The sequence below is a fragment of the Rhinoderma darwinii genome, chromosome 1 (assembly GCF_050947455.1).
Source record: "Rhinoderma darwinii isolate aRhiDar2 chromosome 1, aRhiDar2.hap1, whole genome shotgun sequence".
In the NCBI taxonomy this organism is placed as follows: domain Eukaryota; kingdom Metazoa; phylum Chordata; class Amphibia; order Anura; family Rhinodermatidae; genus Rhinoderma; species Rhinoderma darwinii.
The window spans coordinates 193,872,716-193,890,083 of record NC_134687.1 but is presented as its reverse complement, the minus strand read 5'-3'; the positions used below and the strand labels follow the sequence as shown (position 1 = coordinate 193,890,083).

Sequence of the window (17,368 nt, the reverse complement as noted above, 5' to 3'; positions counted from 1 at the left end):
TGAGGTTGGGGACTTCAATCCCGCTTGAAGTCCCCCGGAGAGAGGTTGTGCCTGAACCCACGTTGCCAGGCTTGGCTACGGACACGCCGCTGTCAGTCACGGCGGGAGCTACCCGCTACTGGCAGCCTACCCTAGGGTAAGAGTCACACTCTCGGCCCACGGGTCGCGTCGTGGGAATCAGCGAACTACCGTACCTACTAGCACCGTCACCGTCACGGGTCCTTGCGGAGCTATCCGCTACCTTTGATGACAAACCCTCTCTCTCCTCAGTCGGTGGTCCGAACGGTGGACCCCCTAGGATGCAACTGAACTGACGCTAAGGTTTACACAAAGTCCAGCTAATAGTCCAATAAAGTCCCGTCAACCCGACCGTTCCTTCTGTCTGCTCCTGATCCAACAAGATTCATCAACAACTGTTCATGCAAGTATTACAGTTGTTTACACTCTGGAGGACACGCAGGGACACTGGCACGGTTAATGAGATAGCAAGTCTGACCTGCCCTTGGGCCGAGCTAAGGATGAGTTGTTTGTCCCTTTAAGGACTAGTCTTCTGTGCGCACGGTGGCGGTATTTAACGAGGGACGTCACTCCTGGGAACAGTCACTGGCTATGAAAAGGGGCACTTTCTCTAGGACAGGACTTGGGCTCCTGGTGAGGGGTTTTACGGTCTAGGACCGGTACCTGTAGCTGTTGGCACACTCCGTTGTGCTCCGGCCGGTCCTCTGTCCTTCTGAATGGCTGCGGTGGAAGCACACGTGCTGTCCTCTCTTCTTCTTCTGCAATGGCCCCATGCACACGAACGTAGACTTTTATTGGCCACGGGTACCTCCCCGTATGCTTACGGGAAGGTGCCCGGGCCGTTGAAAAATATATAACATGTCCTATTTTAGGCCGGAATTATGGCACGGGCAGGCCCATAGAAGTCTATGGGGCTCCCGTAATTACGGGTGACTACGTGTGTGCACCTGTAATTACGGGAGCGTTGCTAGGCGACGTCAGTGGATAGTCACTGTCCAGGGTGCTGAAAGAGTTAACTGATCGGCAGTAACTCTTTCAGCACCAGGGACAGTGACTACCGATCACAATATAAATCAACGTGTAAGAAAAATAGAAGTTCATCCCTGCTTCTTCCTCCAGTCCGGCCTCCCGGGATGACGTTTCAGCCCATGTGACCTCTGCAGCCAATCACAGGCCAATCACAGGCTGCAGCGGTCACATGGACTGCCGCGTCATCCGGGGAGGTCGGGCTGGATGCCGAAAGAGGGACGCGTCACCAAGACAACGGCCGGGTAAGTATGAATTTCTTTTACTTTTACCTCGGAAAGGGCTGCCCCTCCTCTCTATCCTGCACTGATAGAGAGAAGGGGCTGCCGATTAGTGCAGTGCAATTTTGCAGCGAAAACATGCCCGTAAACACGGGTGGAATACTGGTGACACCGGACCTGTATTTATGGGCACGGGTCCGTAAATACTGGTGCAATACGGGTCAAATACGTGTGACCAAGGACCCGTATTTACGCCAGTATTTACGGGAGGAAAAAAATATGTTCTTGTGCATGAGGCCTAAGTCGTTTTTAGTGCATGCTAGTTTACCAGCTATAACTTTCTCTTTTTTGGACTATCTGCTTTTTTTTTTAAGCTTTTTTATTTCGGGATCAATACGGCTTTCTTTTATAAATCAATAAAACATTATTTATTTATTTTTAATTAGGCTTGAAGTTTGTAAAAGTAGTAGAAAATGTTTTTTTTTAATTCTAGCTAGTTTTTCTAGTAATTATGTAGTGTAATAGAAAAATAGATTATATATTTTTATTCGCCATTATCTAACATTAATTTTGATATACAACATGTACAATTTAGAGCCTTTGGAGTAGGACTTGCGGTGCGAAAAAAAAATTGATGGGTGTTGTTCACTTTATTTGCTTTTTATTTTTATTTAACTTTTTTTATTTATTTTTTAATAATTCAAATTTGATTTATTTACATGGTCTGTCTCTAAAGGCTCAGAAAAAACATTGGGATTTTCCACAGCAGCCCCATCTACAGGGGAAATCTGACCTGTTTCAGTGCGAGCTGTCACAGCTAGGGCTCTGATGGATCTAGTGAGGCCCAGCAGCTGACTATGGAATGGGTTATTATTATGACCACCAGGATAAATAGAGGCTGCTGCCTCTCTTTAAAGGGGTTGACTGGACATAGGGTGGTTTTCATACTGATGACATATCCACAGGAGTCATCAGTATATGTTAGGTGGGGGTCCAACACCCTGACCCCACACTGATCAGCTGTTATGGCTGTCTTTGTCACTGGAAGTTTTGCAGTGGTCGATGCCGGAAGCAGATCGCTCTGACCACTGTATAGCGGCCGTGCTGCAGTAACCCAGCACACTTGCTATACAGTGGTCGGAGCGATCGGCACTGACAATCTGGAAACCCACCGATCAGCAAGTTACCCCTTACCCTACGGATAGGGGGTAAATTGTTGTAACCGGAACACCCCTTTACTTCTGCAAAATTTCTACAGCTGGAAATAAAATTAGAAGATCTTGAAAAAATTTATCTTCGATTTAAATAGGTGATAAGAATGCACACATTATACTGGTATCGGCACTGTAATTAAAATTTGCAAGACTTACCTAGTGATATACGTTGATTCTTTAATGAATGCTATAGGAGACTCAACGCCAGAATTTTTGGCCATGTTATCTTACTTTAAGTCGGCTACAAACCTACAAAACAGAGAAAAGTAACAACTTTGATATACAACTTGCTGTTTTGTTATGACAAACATTGTGGAATGAATGTATTAGGCTTCGTTCACATCTGCGTCGGGCTTCCGTTCATGGGTTCTGTCAGACCTTTCCATCAGGGGAACCTATGAACGGAAACCATAGCTTTCTGTTTGCATTACCATTGATATAGATGGTAATGCTTCCATTGCAAATGGTTTCCGTTTGTCTCCGTTTCATGAGGTTTCCGTTTTTTGGGCGGAATCAATAGCGTAGTCGTCTGCAATCATTACCATTAAAATCAATGGTAATGCAAACGGACAGCTATGGTTTCCGTTTGGTTTCCGTTAACGGGCTCCCCTGACGGAAAAGTCTGATGGAACCCAAAAACGGAAGTCCAACGCAGATGTGAACGAAGCCTTATAAATGGCACATAGTAGATGGGGGCCTTGTTAAGCAAGGTTCCTATGTAGCGTAAAAACTGCGGAAATTTTCGAAATAACAGAATTCTGTGCAGAAATTCATCAGCATTTACAGTAGCAGCAAAGTGAATGAGATTTGAAGAAATCTCATGCACACACTGCACAAAAAATCTGCAGCGTAAGAGTTCATAAATTGGCCTCCGGTGCGGAATTTAAATCTGCAGCATTTAAATTTATGCCGCGTATTTGTTACTTTTCGGTTGTGGGTTTTCCACAATGAATTCAATTGGGATGTAAAACCTGCAAGAAACAGCCAAGTGTTGCAACTTTTGCGGCGGAAACGCTGCTATTCTGCCGCAAAAATCGCAAATATAGTCATCATATACATCATAAAAATTTTTGCTTTACCACCACAACCAGATTTCCTATCTGATACCTAACCTTTAGAACATTTAGTCCTGCTGGTAGTATACATCATCCAAAAGTAAAGTTGTTTCTTCTGTCTAGTATCCATTGTCAAAATATTACATTGTTAAATAACTACTAAGGATGAAAAGAACACATATCAATAAAGTTTCCTAAAAAATATTTTTTGCCATATTGATCCAGAGAAACACAAAATAAAAGCCCTGTGATGTAGATGCCAATTTATCCTCATGTACGTGGAAAACCTTCTTACAGTAGACCCCATTCACATAACGTTTTTGCCATGGGTTTAGTGTTTACGCTGGGAAAAGCTCCGCTTAAACGGAGGATGTGACAGATGCCTAAGGCTGGGTTCACACGAGCGTGTGCTTTTTGCGCACGCAAAAAACGTTGAGTTTTGCCTGCGCAAAAGGCACGTAACAGCTCCATGTGGCCTCAGCATATGATGCGCGGCTGCGTGCTTTTCGCGTAGCCGCCATCATTACTACACTCCGTTTGGATGTTTGTAAACAGAAAAGCACGTGGTGCTTTTCTGTTTTTATTCATCCTTTTCACAGCTGTTGTGCGAATCACGCTGGTCGCACGGAAGTGCTTCCGTGTGGCATGCGTGGTTTTCACGCACCCATTGACTTCAATGGGTGCGTGATGCGCGAAAAACGCCCAAAGAATGGACATGTCATGACTTTTTTTCAGCGGACTCACACTGAGTAAAAATCACGCACATGTCTGCACAGCCCCATAGACTAATATAGGTCCGTGCGACGCGCGTGAAAATCACGCGCGTTGCATGGATGTATTTCCCGTTCGTCTGAATAAGGCCTTAGTAGTTGACTACGCTATCGATTCCGTCCAAATGATGGAACCCTTGCACAACTGAAACAAACAGAAACCATTAGCACCGGATCCGTCACCATTGAAATCAACCTTTGGTTTCTGTATGTGTCAGTCAGGGTCCCGTTTCGAGGGAAAGCTCCGACGTTCCATCGAAACGGGACCCTGGTTCAGATGTGAATGAAGCCTTACTTTTGCTTTAATTTGGTAAGGACTCCAATTTCTCATGAAACCATTTCAATACAATATCATGAAATGCTATAAAAAAAATCACATCGCAACCACTGGGTGGCCACATATAGAAACATATATTATAGACATCTCATGACAGAGTATCGCAAAACCATGTTTTTGTTGTTGTTTTTGTAACCCTTTTCCGCCGCACATTTTTCAGATTTTCACTTTCGTTTTTTCCGCCCCACATTCCAAAGCGCTAACTTTTTTTTCCATCAATATTGCCGTATGAGGGCTTGTTTTCTGCGGGACGAGCTGTAGATTTTCACAGCACCATTTATTGTACCATATATTTTAGTGGGAAACTGAAAAAAAGATATTTGTGGGGTGGAATAGGAAAAAAACAGCAATTCCAGAAAATCTTTTGGGTGGTTTTGTTTTTCTAGCGTTAACCCTGTGGTAAAAATGGCATGTTAACTTTATTCTGCGGGTCAATACGATGATGGCGATACCAAATTTATATAGTTTTCTTTATGTTTTACTACTTTTACAAGGAAAAATCTGATTGTCAAAAATAAAATTTGACCTTTGTCGCCATATTTTGAGAGCCACAAATTTTTTATTTTTTCATCGATTTAGCGGTTTGAGGTGAGCTGTAGTTTCTATTGGTACCATTTTGGGGTACATGAGACTTTTTGATCCTTTTTAATTTCATTTTTTGTGGGAGATGAAGTGACCACAAAACAGCAATTCTGACGTTTTTAATGTAAAAATTTTTACGGCGCTCACCTACAGACTAAATAAAGATATATTGTAATAGTTCAGACTTTTATGGATGCCTCGATATGAGTTATGTTAATTTGTAACTTTTTTTTACATTGTGCTTGAGGGGAAATGGGAAAAGGGTTTTTTTTTTTAACTTTTAATTTTTAAATTTTTAAATTTATTAAAAAAACTTTGACCATTTTTTACCTTTTTTTACTTGTCCCCTTAGGGGACTTGAACCAGCAATCGCTGAATTGCCTGCACGATATATTGAAATACTTGATCGCGGCATTTAAGGGGTTAAACGAGCGGGTTGCACTGGAGCGTGATCCAGCTCGTACCCGGAAGTGTCGACTGTAACACACAGCCAGCATGTTCGTTCTATGGAGTGGGCTCCATACTCCCCAACGTGTGCCGTATATTGGAAGGGAAGGGGTTAAAGCTGGTCATCTTGTACCACACATCTCAGGATATGTTGAGATAAGAGGAAAGGTAATGAGGGACACATCTGTAGGACTCCATATTTCTAGTCTTTTGTAATATCCTAGGCAATCTGTATTTCTAGTTGACAGCAGTCTTAGATTTGCTGAGGGATTTTACTGTTGTGCACCGGACCAGTAGTTTTGGCGGAAGCAATAGTGTAGTCGACTACGCTATTACTTCTGGCAAAACGATGGGTCCAGTGCACAACAGAGACAAACGGAAACCATGGGCACTGGATACGTCACCATTGAAATCAATGGTGATGTAAACTAAAACCTCACGTTTACGTCTGTGTCAGTTTGTGTCCATTCAGGGTCCCATACTGACGGAAAGTTCAGACGGAATGTTAGAACGGGACCCCAACGCAGATGTATGTACCTTAGTCGTCCAGTTTATGGGTGGACAAGGTCATGAATTATTGGTGTATTATTTATTGCGACGAGTACTTGGAGCATTAGGACGAGCATTCTCATCCTGTGTGACAGCCGTCTGTGCACGCGATCGAGAGAGGGGCAACGGCTGTAATACACAGCCAAGGCCCCGCTCTGACAGCGGAGTGGAGAGAAACATCCTCTCTTCGCCGTTTACCCTTTAAATGCCAAGATAAAAGCTGATCGCGGCGTTCAAGAAGGGGGGACTGCACATTGATTGCATCACAGAAGATAACTGTGATTCAATCAAAGCCCATAACTTGTATGGCCAGACAGCCCAGGGTCCATTGAAGGACCCCAGGGCTGTCTGAACATATTTCCTGTTGTTAGGGCATACTGAGGTATGCCCTAACAACTGCCTGTGTACGATCAGTAACAGGCTAATGTACTGGCATATAGATCTATGCCAGTACATTGCAGTTACAAAATAAAAATCTAAATGATAAATCCCTTTATGGGATTAAAAAAAGAGTTAAATGAATTTAAAAAAAATTAATGATAAGTAAATAAATAAAAAATAAAAAAAATACACAGAAACACACATTTGTTTATAATAATTAAACTTTTTAAAATATAAGTACCAAAACATAAAATAATATAGACATATTTGGTATCGCCACGACCGTAACAACCTGTACAACAAATGTATAACATTATTTATGATGATCGGTGTATTGTGTAAAAAAAAAATATTAAAACTGCTGCGGAACTGCTTTTTTTCTGCATTTTCGCCAAAATAAAAATTTATAGAAATTAAACGATAATGTATTTGCACCAAAAAATGGTACCTACATAAAGTACAACTCGTCCCACAAAAAACAAAGTCCCATACAACTACGTCGTACAAAAACTAAAAGAGTTATGAGCTTCGGGATGCAAAGAGGGGAAATGTAAAAAAATTGTACTGTCCTCAAGGCCAAAATTGTCCGTGTCCTTAAGGGGTTAATAAATACCGCGGCCATTTTATTGCATATGAAGTGTCTCTTGGTCTTTATTTATAAGTTAATGTATGTGTGGTTTGTATGTTGGGTGGCGCTTGTGTTACCATGTTAGTCACTGCTGCTGCTGTATACTGCTGTCTTCAGTTTGCACAGACCAGACTTCTGTGGTAAATCATGACCTACACGGTGGTGTTCATCAATCAGGACAGATTGTTACTTGTTTACTTATAAAAATTTCTCTTAATTTAAGTCTCCTACCAATATTGGTGTATTAACTAGGTGAACTGCAGTTGTGAGACCCTGCAGCACACAAGGTGCCTGGAAGGTGCCTTGCAATATATGAACCCTTCCCAGGCTCTGAAAAGACGAGCGGGCAAGAAACTGGGTCAGTTTGGTCAGTATCCCCACAAAAAGTAATTTCCCTGCTGCTTTATGTGGGAAGGAAGAAGAGGTATATACACTCTTCACCTGATAATACCTGACTGCCGCTGGTGTTGCGCAGAGTATTATGCAACAGCCATGTTGTACGTTTGCAGCGTAGGATGGTCAGGATTCGCCAAAAGGTGACGTACTGGCCACAAGAAAACCCAGCTTGGTTAACCCCTGACTCAAGTTCTAGGATTGCTCACAAACGTTCATGCCACTGTGTTTCAAAACAAAGTTATCGGTTTGACTGCAACTAAATGTTCTGTGTCCTTAAAGGGGAACCCTCTTACATGCTTATAGTCTAATTTCAACCTTTCTTGAAGTCTAGCAGCTACAGAAACTACCAGAAACAACTTCCCTGAGAAGCAGCAACATCTATAATACTGCAGTGTGTATAAATACATTGTTCCCTCTAATTATAATACTAAGAAAACACAACCTGGCTAAACCCAAAAGCAAATATTCAAATCTCTGGCCTATTACTGTTTGATAGCATGATTGTCATGTTTTATCGAAGAAAAATAAACATTTACCCTACAGCATTCTGAGGTAGACATGTGCAATACATCTTAAAGTATCATAGTCAATATTAAATTGTAGAGCTTACCATATATACAGTAGCGTTTAATGCAACAAACCAGGAACATTTCTAAAGCAGGTACCATAAATGTACCAAGTCTTTTGGCATGACTATTTAATTTACTAACGTAGCCTAAAAATGCTAAACTTTATATTACTGAATAATAATTGTCTATGTTCACAGATGCTACTAGCTCCCAACTGAACCTATTGACTTATAATGAAGTCCGTCGGGTTCCGTAGTGGTGTCCATACCTCCCAACTTTTAAATATTGTAAAGAGGGCAATTTTTTTTCCATTTAAGCCATTTAAACCCCGCTCGATCCCAGCCCCTACACACCCGGTAGAGCCCACACAGTATCATGCTTCCATAGGGCCTCCCCACAGTATAATGCCCCATAGAACCCCCACACAGTATAATGGCACTATATCTGCCCCCACACAATATAATACCCCATAGTGCCTTCCACACAGTATAATGCCAAATAGCTGCCCCCGCACAGTATAATACCGCCATACATTATAATGCCCCCATAGATGCAACTATACAGTATAAAGCCATCACAGATGCCCCCCATACAGTATAATGCCCACACAGTATAATGCCCTATAGCTGCCTTCATACAGCTTAATGCTCCCATAGCTGCCTCCATACAGTATAATGCTCCCATAGCTGCCTCCATATATTATAATGCCCACACAGATGCCCCCATACAGTATAATGCCCCATAGTGCCACAATGCCCCTGTAGATAGTGCCACAGTGCCCACTGTAGATAGTACCCACATAGATAGTTCCAGTGCCCACATACCACCACAGTGCCCACATATAAAGTGTCAGCTCCCACATTTAAAGTGTCAGTGCCCACAGTGCCACACTGCCCATGTAGATAGTGCCACACCCCCTTTGAAGATAGCACCACCCTGCATGTAGATAGTGCTAACCCCCCACCCCTGTAGTTAGCTCCACCCTTCCTGTAGAAAGTTACATTGAGGCTCCCTCTAGGAGCAAAATCCCCAGGTAGAGAATCAGCAAAGCTGTGGCTGGAGATTCCGCTCCAGGAGGAGCCCTTGACGACACTGTCCATATATGGACAGTGACATCAGGGGCTCCCTCTAGGAGCAGGATCCCCGGCCAGAGTATCGACAACGCTCTGGCCGGGGATTCCTCTCCAGCAATAGCCCCTGACGTCACTGTCCATATATGGATAGTGACGCCAGGGGCTACTTCAGGAAGAACCCTTGACACCACTGTCCATATATAGACAATGACGTCAGAGGCTCCCTCTAGGAGCGAAATCCCCGGCCACAGCGTCGGCAATGCTGTGGCCGGGGATTCCACTCCAGGAGGCGCCCTTGGGATTCCGCTCCAGGAGGTGATATTAGGGGTTTAAGATGTCGGAATTTCTGGCCAGAGCATCGGCAACACTCTGGCCAGGGATTCCGCTCCTGGAGGAGCCACTGACATCACTGTCCATATATGGACAGTGACATCAAAGGCTTTTCCAAAACAGGAGTCCCGGTCAGACAGCTTGCGCTGCTCTGGCCTGGGACTCCATAGTTGAATTCTGAAGCAGGGAGCTTACGGTTCCGTGTACTGCGTGATTGAGGTGCCGCCTCTCCTCGTGCAGGCGCCAGCTGAACATCCTATGGACAAGTAAGTGTGGTACACTGCTCAGCTGTGTACCCCTTATTTAAATCCTCTGATCACACTCTTTCAGCACCCCCTGACGGAGCCTGGTGCGAAACGCGCGTTGGGGTGTTCTGACAGTGTTGTGGCAGTGGAATGGTGCATGGTAGGTTTTTGGTATGCGTATCTTGAGGTCTTAATGACTTTTCTTTTCTATGACTGTTACCTTACAATTTTTGTGGTCATATTATAGGCCTTTGCTGTGGTGATTATTATCAGTATATCTATACTCAGGATACATACTTTATAGTCTATGATATAGTATGCATTATACTACCATTGTTTGCCCTGCCCTATATTCAACACTGTCTATTTTCTGTGTACTGTTGTACATTGTTTTTATGGGTGTTAATTTTTAAAGTGTCTTGATCAACTGTGCTGTTTGTCTTCAATAAAGTAATTTTGTATTTTTCTAAGATACGTTTGATTTGGTCTTATTATAGCATATAGGGATAACTTTTTGGTGTCCCGGTCAGATAGCTTGCGCTGCTCTGGCCCGGGACTCCATAGTTGAATTCTGAAGCAGGGAGCTTACGGTTCCCTGCTTCAGCATTGGATTCAACTGTATCTGCGTCCTGAGGACGCAGATACAGTTGAAACCGGGACATAATTCCAGCCGCCCGGGACAGCGGGACACCGCCCAGAATCCGGGACTCTCCCGCTGAATCCGTGATGGTTGGGAGGTGGTGTCTGTCGTTTTGACTAGATAATAGAGCTGCATGCAGCACTTTTCTTCAAATCAAATCTGATGAGATCTGCAATGGAGGCTACCTATTTTTTTTTATCGCAGTTTTGCCCTGGTTTTACAAAAATTTTGGACGTCTTCAATGAAAAGACAAGCGAGTTTGTACGTGCATGGTTTTCCTTTTGGTTGTGGCTTCCTGCATTCAAATCAATGGGGAAAACTGAAAGAGATATCATAACAAACAACTGGTGGTTCTAAAGGTAATTTCCAGCAAGATGATTTCCTTCATGCTTGGCATAATGTATCACTGTTGCCTATAAATTGCTCATGCAAGAGCCATATGCTGGACAGCAATGTCTATTGTAGATATAAATGTCAGTACATGCTGCATGTACATTTACAGATCGTGTCGATAATAACAATTTTTCCAGTCGCATGTTTAATGAAGATCATCGATGAAGCAGAGTTTTATGTTGATCAATTTTGGCATTTACAATAACCTATTATCATTATTTTCTCAGAGATAAGCAACAACAGAGGTATCTAGCAACTATTTATCAGCAACCCCCTATAGAAAAACACATATGTTCATATGTGTGCAGGCAAGCCAAACACGCATGCTAGTGGGCAAGCCATAAATACTATGATCGATTTCCTTTGCAGCAGTACAGTAAAGTAGTAACAAGCCAGAGGGCGTTCATGTTACATTTCACCCATAGCCATCAGACGACAATGGTCATTTTTCACCTTTTTTTCCTCAGCAATAAACAATATTTTTATTGTTGATTGTTTTGTTCATTTACACTGGACAATTATCATACATAAGGACAGCTAGGAGAAATTTAAATGTTAAATGCCGCATTGACATTATCACATATAACATTTTGACTTCAGTTACTAGATTTATTAGGAATGGATTTTCTAATTATGCCTCAAACAAGACTGCGTTTTTAATTGTCCTTAACAGCTCATCTCATCACCCGTCATAAACAGGCTCTTCGGGTCTCACAAATACCACTTATGTATGTAAGAATGCTATGCTGTTCCATATACTCTAAGTAGCCATTATGATTTTATTGCTATTAATTGAGAACCCTTTTAACTGTGTTAAATTTGTATAGAGGCAAGAACTCTGAACAAGTACAACCACACAGTAGTCACTCTACGTAGTAAAGCATCCTGACTTCAATAACAACTGTCTTCTCCATTAACAACCTGTACAGCTCTCAGAGCAGCTCCCTTTTAGTAAAACTGCTTGTTCAGAGGAGTGTGAAAGTGGAAGATTGCTCAGGCTCAAAGCACTATGCGTATTACAAGCGGTTTTGCTGCGCAGATTTGCATGCGGCAAATCTGCAGCGTAATACAGTACCAGCATAGACAATGAGATTCAGGGAAAACACGCTGCAGTATTATTCGGGACGGAAATTGTACTGCGGTGCGAATTTTAAAATCCACAGCATGTCAATTTATCTTTAATTTCCGCTTGGATAGGCCATCAATAGCTGATCGGTCGCTGTCCGACTCCTGGGACCCTCGCCAATCTTCTGTTTTGAAGGGGCCGCAGCGCTCGTACGATCGTACTAGGGGCTGCAGCGCTCATACTGATCGGCAAGGGTCCCAGGAGACGGCCACCAACCCATCAGCTATTAATAACCTATCCTGAGGTTAGGACATCAACTTTTATTGGCTGGAAAACACCTTCAAAGATGTTGTCCACTTTTTACAATGCATTCTTGCTAAAAGACTCCCCCTGTAAATAGGCTGGTCACAGGTTGCCCTGCAGCTGGGACCCCAGAGATCAACAATAATTGTTAGCCATCACATCACATTTTTGGCCTACGTTTAACAAAAAGCTCCCGAAGAATACGTTAAATGTAGGCTGTCTTAGGCCCCATGCACACAAACGTATTTTTGCGGCCGCAATTCACCTGCAAATCTGTGGGTGAATTGCAGCCCCATTTATTTCAATGGGCCCATGCACACGACCGTGGTTTCCATGGTCCGTGCATTGCCCAGGAGCCTGGATCGCCAAAAGATAGGACATGTCTTATTACGGGCGTGTTTTGCAGTCCAGGCTCATAGAAATTAATGCACGCGGCCATGTGCATGGCCCGTGATTTGCGGGCGGCCCGCGGATGACACTCTGCGGCCGTCCGAGCCGCAAATCACGGCCGTGCACACCACTACGGTCGTGTGCATGAGGCCTTATAGTGCCATCCATCACCATAGACTATTATGGTATACGTTAAACTGATACGTCATGAACCTCATAACCTTATAAAGACGTATCCGTTAGGCTGATGTTAAAATAGCCTATGGGTGAAAGCTGTCTGTGATGGATGCCTAACCGTGACATCTGTCACATATAGACTATTATGGAAATAGATTGTAACGTTGGCGGCGGGCCCCGCATCTGACAGCGGTTCCCGCAGCCAGGTCTCGAGCCGTGCTCTGCAGCCTTTGTCTTCTGCGGCTCACAGCTGCCAGATCCCTCTTAAAGGGCCAGTGCGCATGAAATTCAAAAAGTTACACAACCACCCCTGCTGCTTCCCAGAACTACTTAAGCCACCTTCACCATCTCCCAAGTGACTGAGCAATGTTGTTACTAACCCAGTGTTAGTGTTACAGCTGCGGCCGCGTACCGCCACCACTCTCCTCTTTTGGAGGTCTGCGACCGCAGACTCTGGGAGACGCCAGGTCATGCGGCCATCCTGCCCTGGACTGACTGTTAAGGTGCGTGCTCGTCCCCGGCCTTAAAGTGCCAATACTCGCGCTTATTAAAAGTTCACTATCCAATCCCCAGATCACCCTGGACTATAAAAAGGGCTCTGCTCTTCCATTCCTTGCCTGAGCATTGTTGTTGTCTACCCATGTTCATATTGCAAACTGTCCCTTAGTTGTATCCTCCTCCCAGTGTTCCCGTATCCTGTATCCTGTTGCTGTTGTTGTCTCCTATACCTAAGCCTTTAGTTGGAGTCATGCGTATCATCTGCCACGTCTGTTGTCATCTGCCGTGCCTGGTGTCACCTGCCACATCTGCTGTTACCGGCCACGCCTGCTGTCATATACCACGTCTGGTATCATCTGCCACGTCTGGCGTCATCTGCCATGTCAAGTACCATCCGTGCCCAAGCCTCTGCTACTGCCTGGACTCTTACAGGTACTCTTGTGCTAGGACTTTGCATAGACTTTGATATAGACTGTTGTTTGGCCAGCTGCCACTCCGCTAAGGCGGATCGGCCTAGTGTGTCCACATACCCACAAATCGAGAAAATTAGCCTGCGACGGTTCTGTTTCCTGAGTTCTGTGTCCGTGACTAGTCCTGTATCCTGGGTCTTGTGTCCGTATCCAGTTCTGTATCATGAGTCTGCGACCTGTCCTGTATTCTGCATCCTGAGTCCCGTGTCTGTGACCAGTCCGGTATTCTGCATCCTGTGTCAGTGATCAATCCAGTAGCCTGTACTCTGTAGCCTGCTTCCAGTAATAAGGCACCAGCCTTCTTCCAGTAATCCAGCACCAGCCTTCTTCCAGTAATCCGGCACCAGCCTTCTTCCAGTAATCCGGCACCAGCCTGTTTCCAGTAATCCGGCACCAGCCTGCTTCCAGTAATCCGGCACCAGCCTGCTTCCAGCAATCCGGCACCAGCTTGCTTCCAGTACCATCTACCAGAGACTGTATTACACCTGTCTGGCCAGCAGCTACTCCATTACGGCAGAGTAGCCCAGTGGTTCGACAACCCCATTGGACATTACACCGGTAAATAGCTACATCATGCACTCTTATGACCTTTTCATAACATATCCGTTAAACGGGTCCCATAATAGTTTGGATAGCCTATGGGGGATGCATGCCACTGTTAGGAATTTGAAACAGACATCCATCACCTATAGGCTATTATGGTGTCCGTTCAACAGATTCCTCATGAAAAGCTATTGAAATGCTTATGCCGTTCATACAGTGGCATACTATACATCAACAATAGGCTCCCATGTTTAAAAAAAGTATACCACGCGGCATACATTTTTTTTTGCAGGACTACATTGTATAAAATAGCGTAGTCTACTATGTTATTCCATACCTTTAAAAAAAATGGCATACCGACATATACCTGTCTGACAGAAGCCAAAAGGACACTCTTTTGGCCTCCATCGGACTAATGGAGCCCTATGGACACGTTTACTGTGTACGTTGCGAGTGTGATGTAATGTGAACAGGGCCATAGACAGGGGCAGACATACCACCTGTGCAGCCTGCTTAGCTGCAATGGGGCCATAAAAGAAGGGAGGCCCAGCCAGAAAGCAGAAGCTATGCAGTAGCTATAGGCTCCGGCTGGGAATTCCGGCATCTTAAAACTCCTAATGTCACTGTCCATATATATGGATAGTGACGTCAGGGGCTTTCCAGGGAGCGGAATCCCCGGCCTGAGTGTTGCTGATACTGTAGCCGGGGGTTTCTGGGGTTTTAAAGCTCCAAACGTCACAGTCTATATATGGACAGTGACGTCAAGGGCTTTCCCAAGACAGGAGTCCCCGGCCAGAGCGCTTGTGGTGCTTTGGGCGGGTACTCCGTAGTTGGAAGCCCCTGACATCACTGTCCATATATGGACAGTGACATCAGGGTCATCCCCGGGCACAGCACTACAAGTAGTGCTCTTCCCAGGGAGTACGGCCAACGTATCCCACTGTAAGCCTATACAGTGGGATACGTCGCTACCTTCTATCGGAGGTATACATCAAGGTTTCTCCCGATGTATACCTCTGACAGAAGGGTAAAAACACAATGTGAACCAGACCTAAGATAAACTAAAGCTTTGTATAATGTTTTTTACATTTATAGTCCCCTTTTTTTTGTCTAATCAAAAATTATTAATAAAGGAGACGCAATCACAGTAGAGATATAGATGGCCTTGAATGTGGCGACATCAACCCGAATAAAAACATCTATTGTTTGCAATGTTGGCCACATTCTAAAAAGTTTAGAACCCCCATTAAAGTATCGCCAACCCAATGAGCAGCTGTTTATATATATCAAGGGCAAATTAAAAGATAACAGTTACACGATGCAGGACCTGGGGCAGGAAGTGACGTCACAGCGTGATCTCTCGAGAACACGCTTTGTGTCTGTGCAATGCCAGAAGCTGGGTGTTAACGAAGAGAAGTGAATGATGCTGATTCTTCAGCATTATACACTTCTATTCACAACGCCCAGCTAGTAAAACAAGTAAAAACGCCCAGATGTACACACACAATACACGCCCACTTGTACTTAACTTTAAACACGCCCAGTTGTACTTAAGAAAGGCTCATTTGCATAAATATAAAAATGCTCATAACTTGGCCAAAAAATGCTCGTTTTTGAAAAAAAAAAAACGTTACTGTAATCTACATTGCAGCGCCGATCTGCTGCAATACGAGATAGGGGTTTGAAAATCTGGTTACAGAGCCTCTTTAAGAGTTTGCATTAATTACATTGGAAATAGAAGGGCTCCGTTCACACTAGTGCCATGGCTTCCATTTATAATGGAGCCATGACAGCTATGTTTGATTGTTTTTTAAACAGATGCCAACAAATCCTAATGCACCCCATGGATTTATAATGGTGTCTGTCAGGGCTCCATTATCAAAAATATCAGAAAAGGCTAAAGGAAACCATGATGGAACCCCTTAGTACAAATGTGAACAGAGCCTAATTTTACATACACGGTGTATACAAAACCATCAGCTAAAATATAATATTTTGTTTTATTGCAAAGTAATTACATTGTTCCAATGTTTCCTACAACGTAATAAAAAAAGATCTTATAGGACATGTAGTTAATATATTCCATCGCAACAAAAACTACAGTTGGCAAAACATTGCTTCCTATGAAAGTGTTGTGCTCAATCGGTAAGTCAGCACATGTTACGCATGGCTTCATGGCAAAAGGTACAGTGTAGACTTTCATCTCTATTCTGTAAACGCTTACTTAGTTAAACATTGATTCAAAAGGGCTGAAGCTGAATTCTTTGATAAGTACATAAAGAAAAACTCATTGATGCTTGAATCCTATTTTTCTTTATGGCACGTATGACCTCAGTGTCTTTTGAAGAGTATATCTATCTATCTATCTATCTATCTATCTATCTATCTATCTATCTATCTACATACATACATACATACATACATACATACATACATACACTCACCACGTACAAACAAAATGGCCTAAATATACTTGTTCTAGAAAGGAGAGGTCATATTATTTAAAGATATGCCTGAGAGCTACAGCTGCCTGGTCAAAGTGAACTAGTATAAGATGAAAGATTTAGCAGATCACATTTACCTTGTTGTTTGAAGAACCCGGCCACGCATTTCACTTTCTGATTTGCAGTTTTCCCATGAAAACCTCACAGTTTTAGAATAAGCTGACGGCTCAGTAGTTTATAAAAGACAAAGGAAAGTTAATTATTACTCCTCCGGCCGCACAGGTATAGGAAATCAAAGCCACTCCTTTTTGCCTCAGTGCATTTTGGGAGTGTTTACCCGACCTGACAGCTGACAGGAACACTCCTGTGTGCACATTCATCCATACCTGAGTAGTAAGGGGTGTGATTTTGCTCTTGGTAGAAGATATTCAATGCTGCAGGGCATAAAGACTTGTCTTGAAGCCTGAATAAGATTTTAAAAATAGTCTTTGTGCAATAAATACATTTCTAGTTTAAAAAAAAAGTAGCAGACATCATAACAAGTTTGGAAACTTTAAATTACGTAACAAGTATGTCTCTGGTATTTACTAATATGAACAAAGT

At 43.4% G+C, this 17,368-nt stretch overlaps 1 protein-coding gene across 1 annotated transcript in view; it reads right to left on the bottom strand.

The window, feature by feature from the left end:
* Window positions 1–17,018, bottom strand: part of RASSF6 (Ras association domain family member 6) — a 73,370-nt gene extending 56,352 nt beyond the window's left edge. The window contains exons 1-2 of the mRNA XM_075849777.1: window positions 16,903–17,018; window positions 2,636–2,728 (exon numbers count right to left, since the gene is read on the bottom strand). Coding sequence (XP_075705892.1) covers window positions 2,636–2,700 — 65 coding nt within the window. The 5' untranslated portion in view covers window positions 2,701–2,728; window positions 16,903–17,018. The remainder of the gene's footprint in view (window positions 1–2,635; window positions 2,729–16,902) is intronic.
* Between the last annotated feature and the right edge of the window lie 350 nt (window positions 17,019–17,368).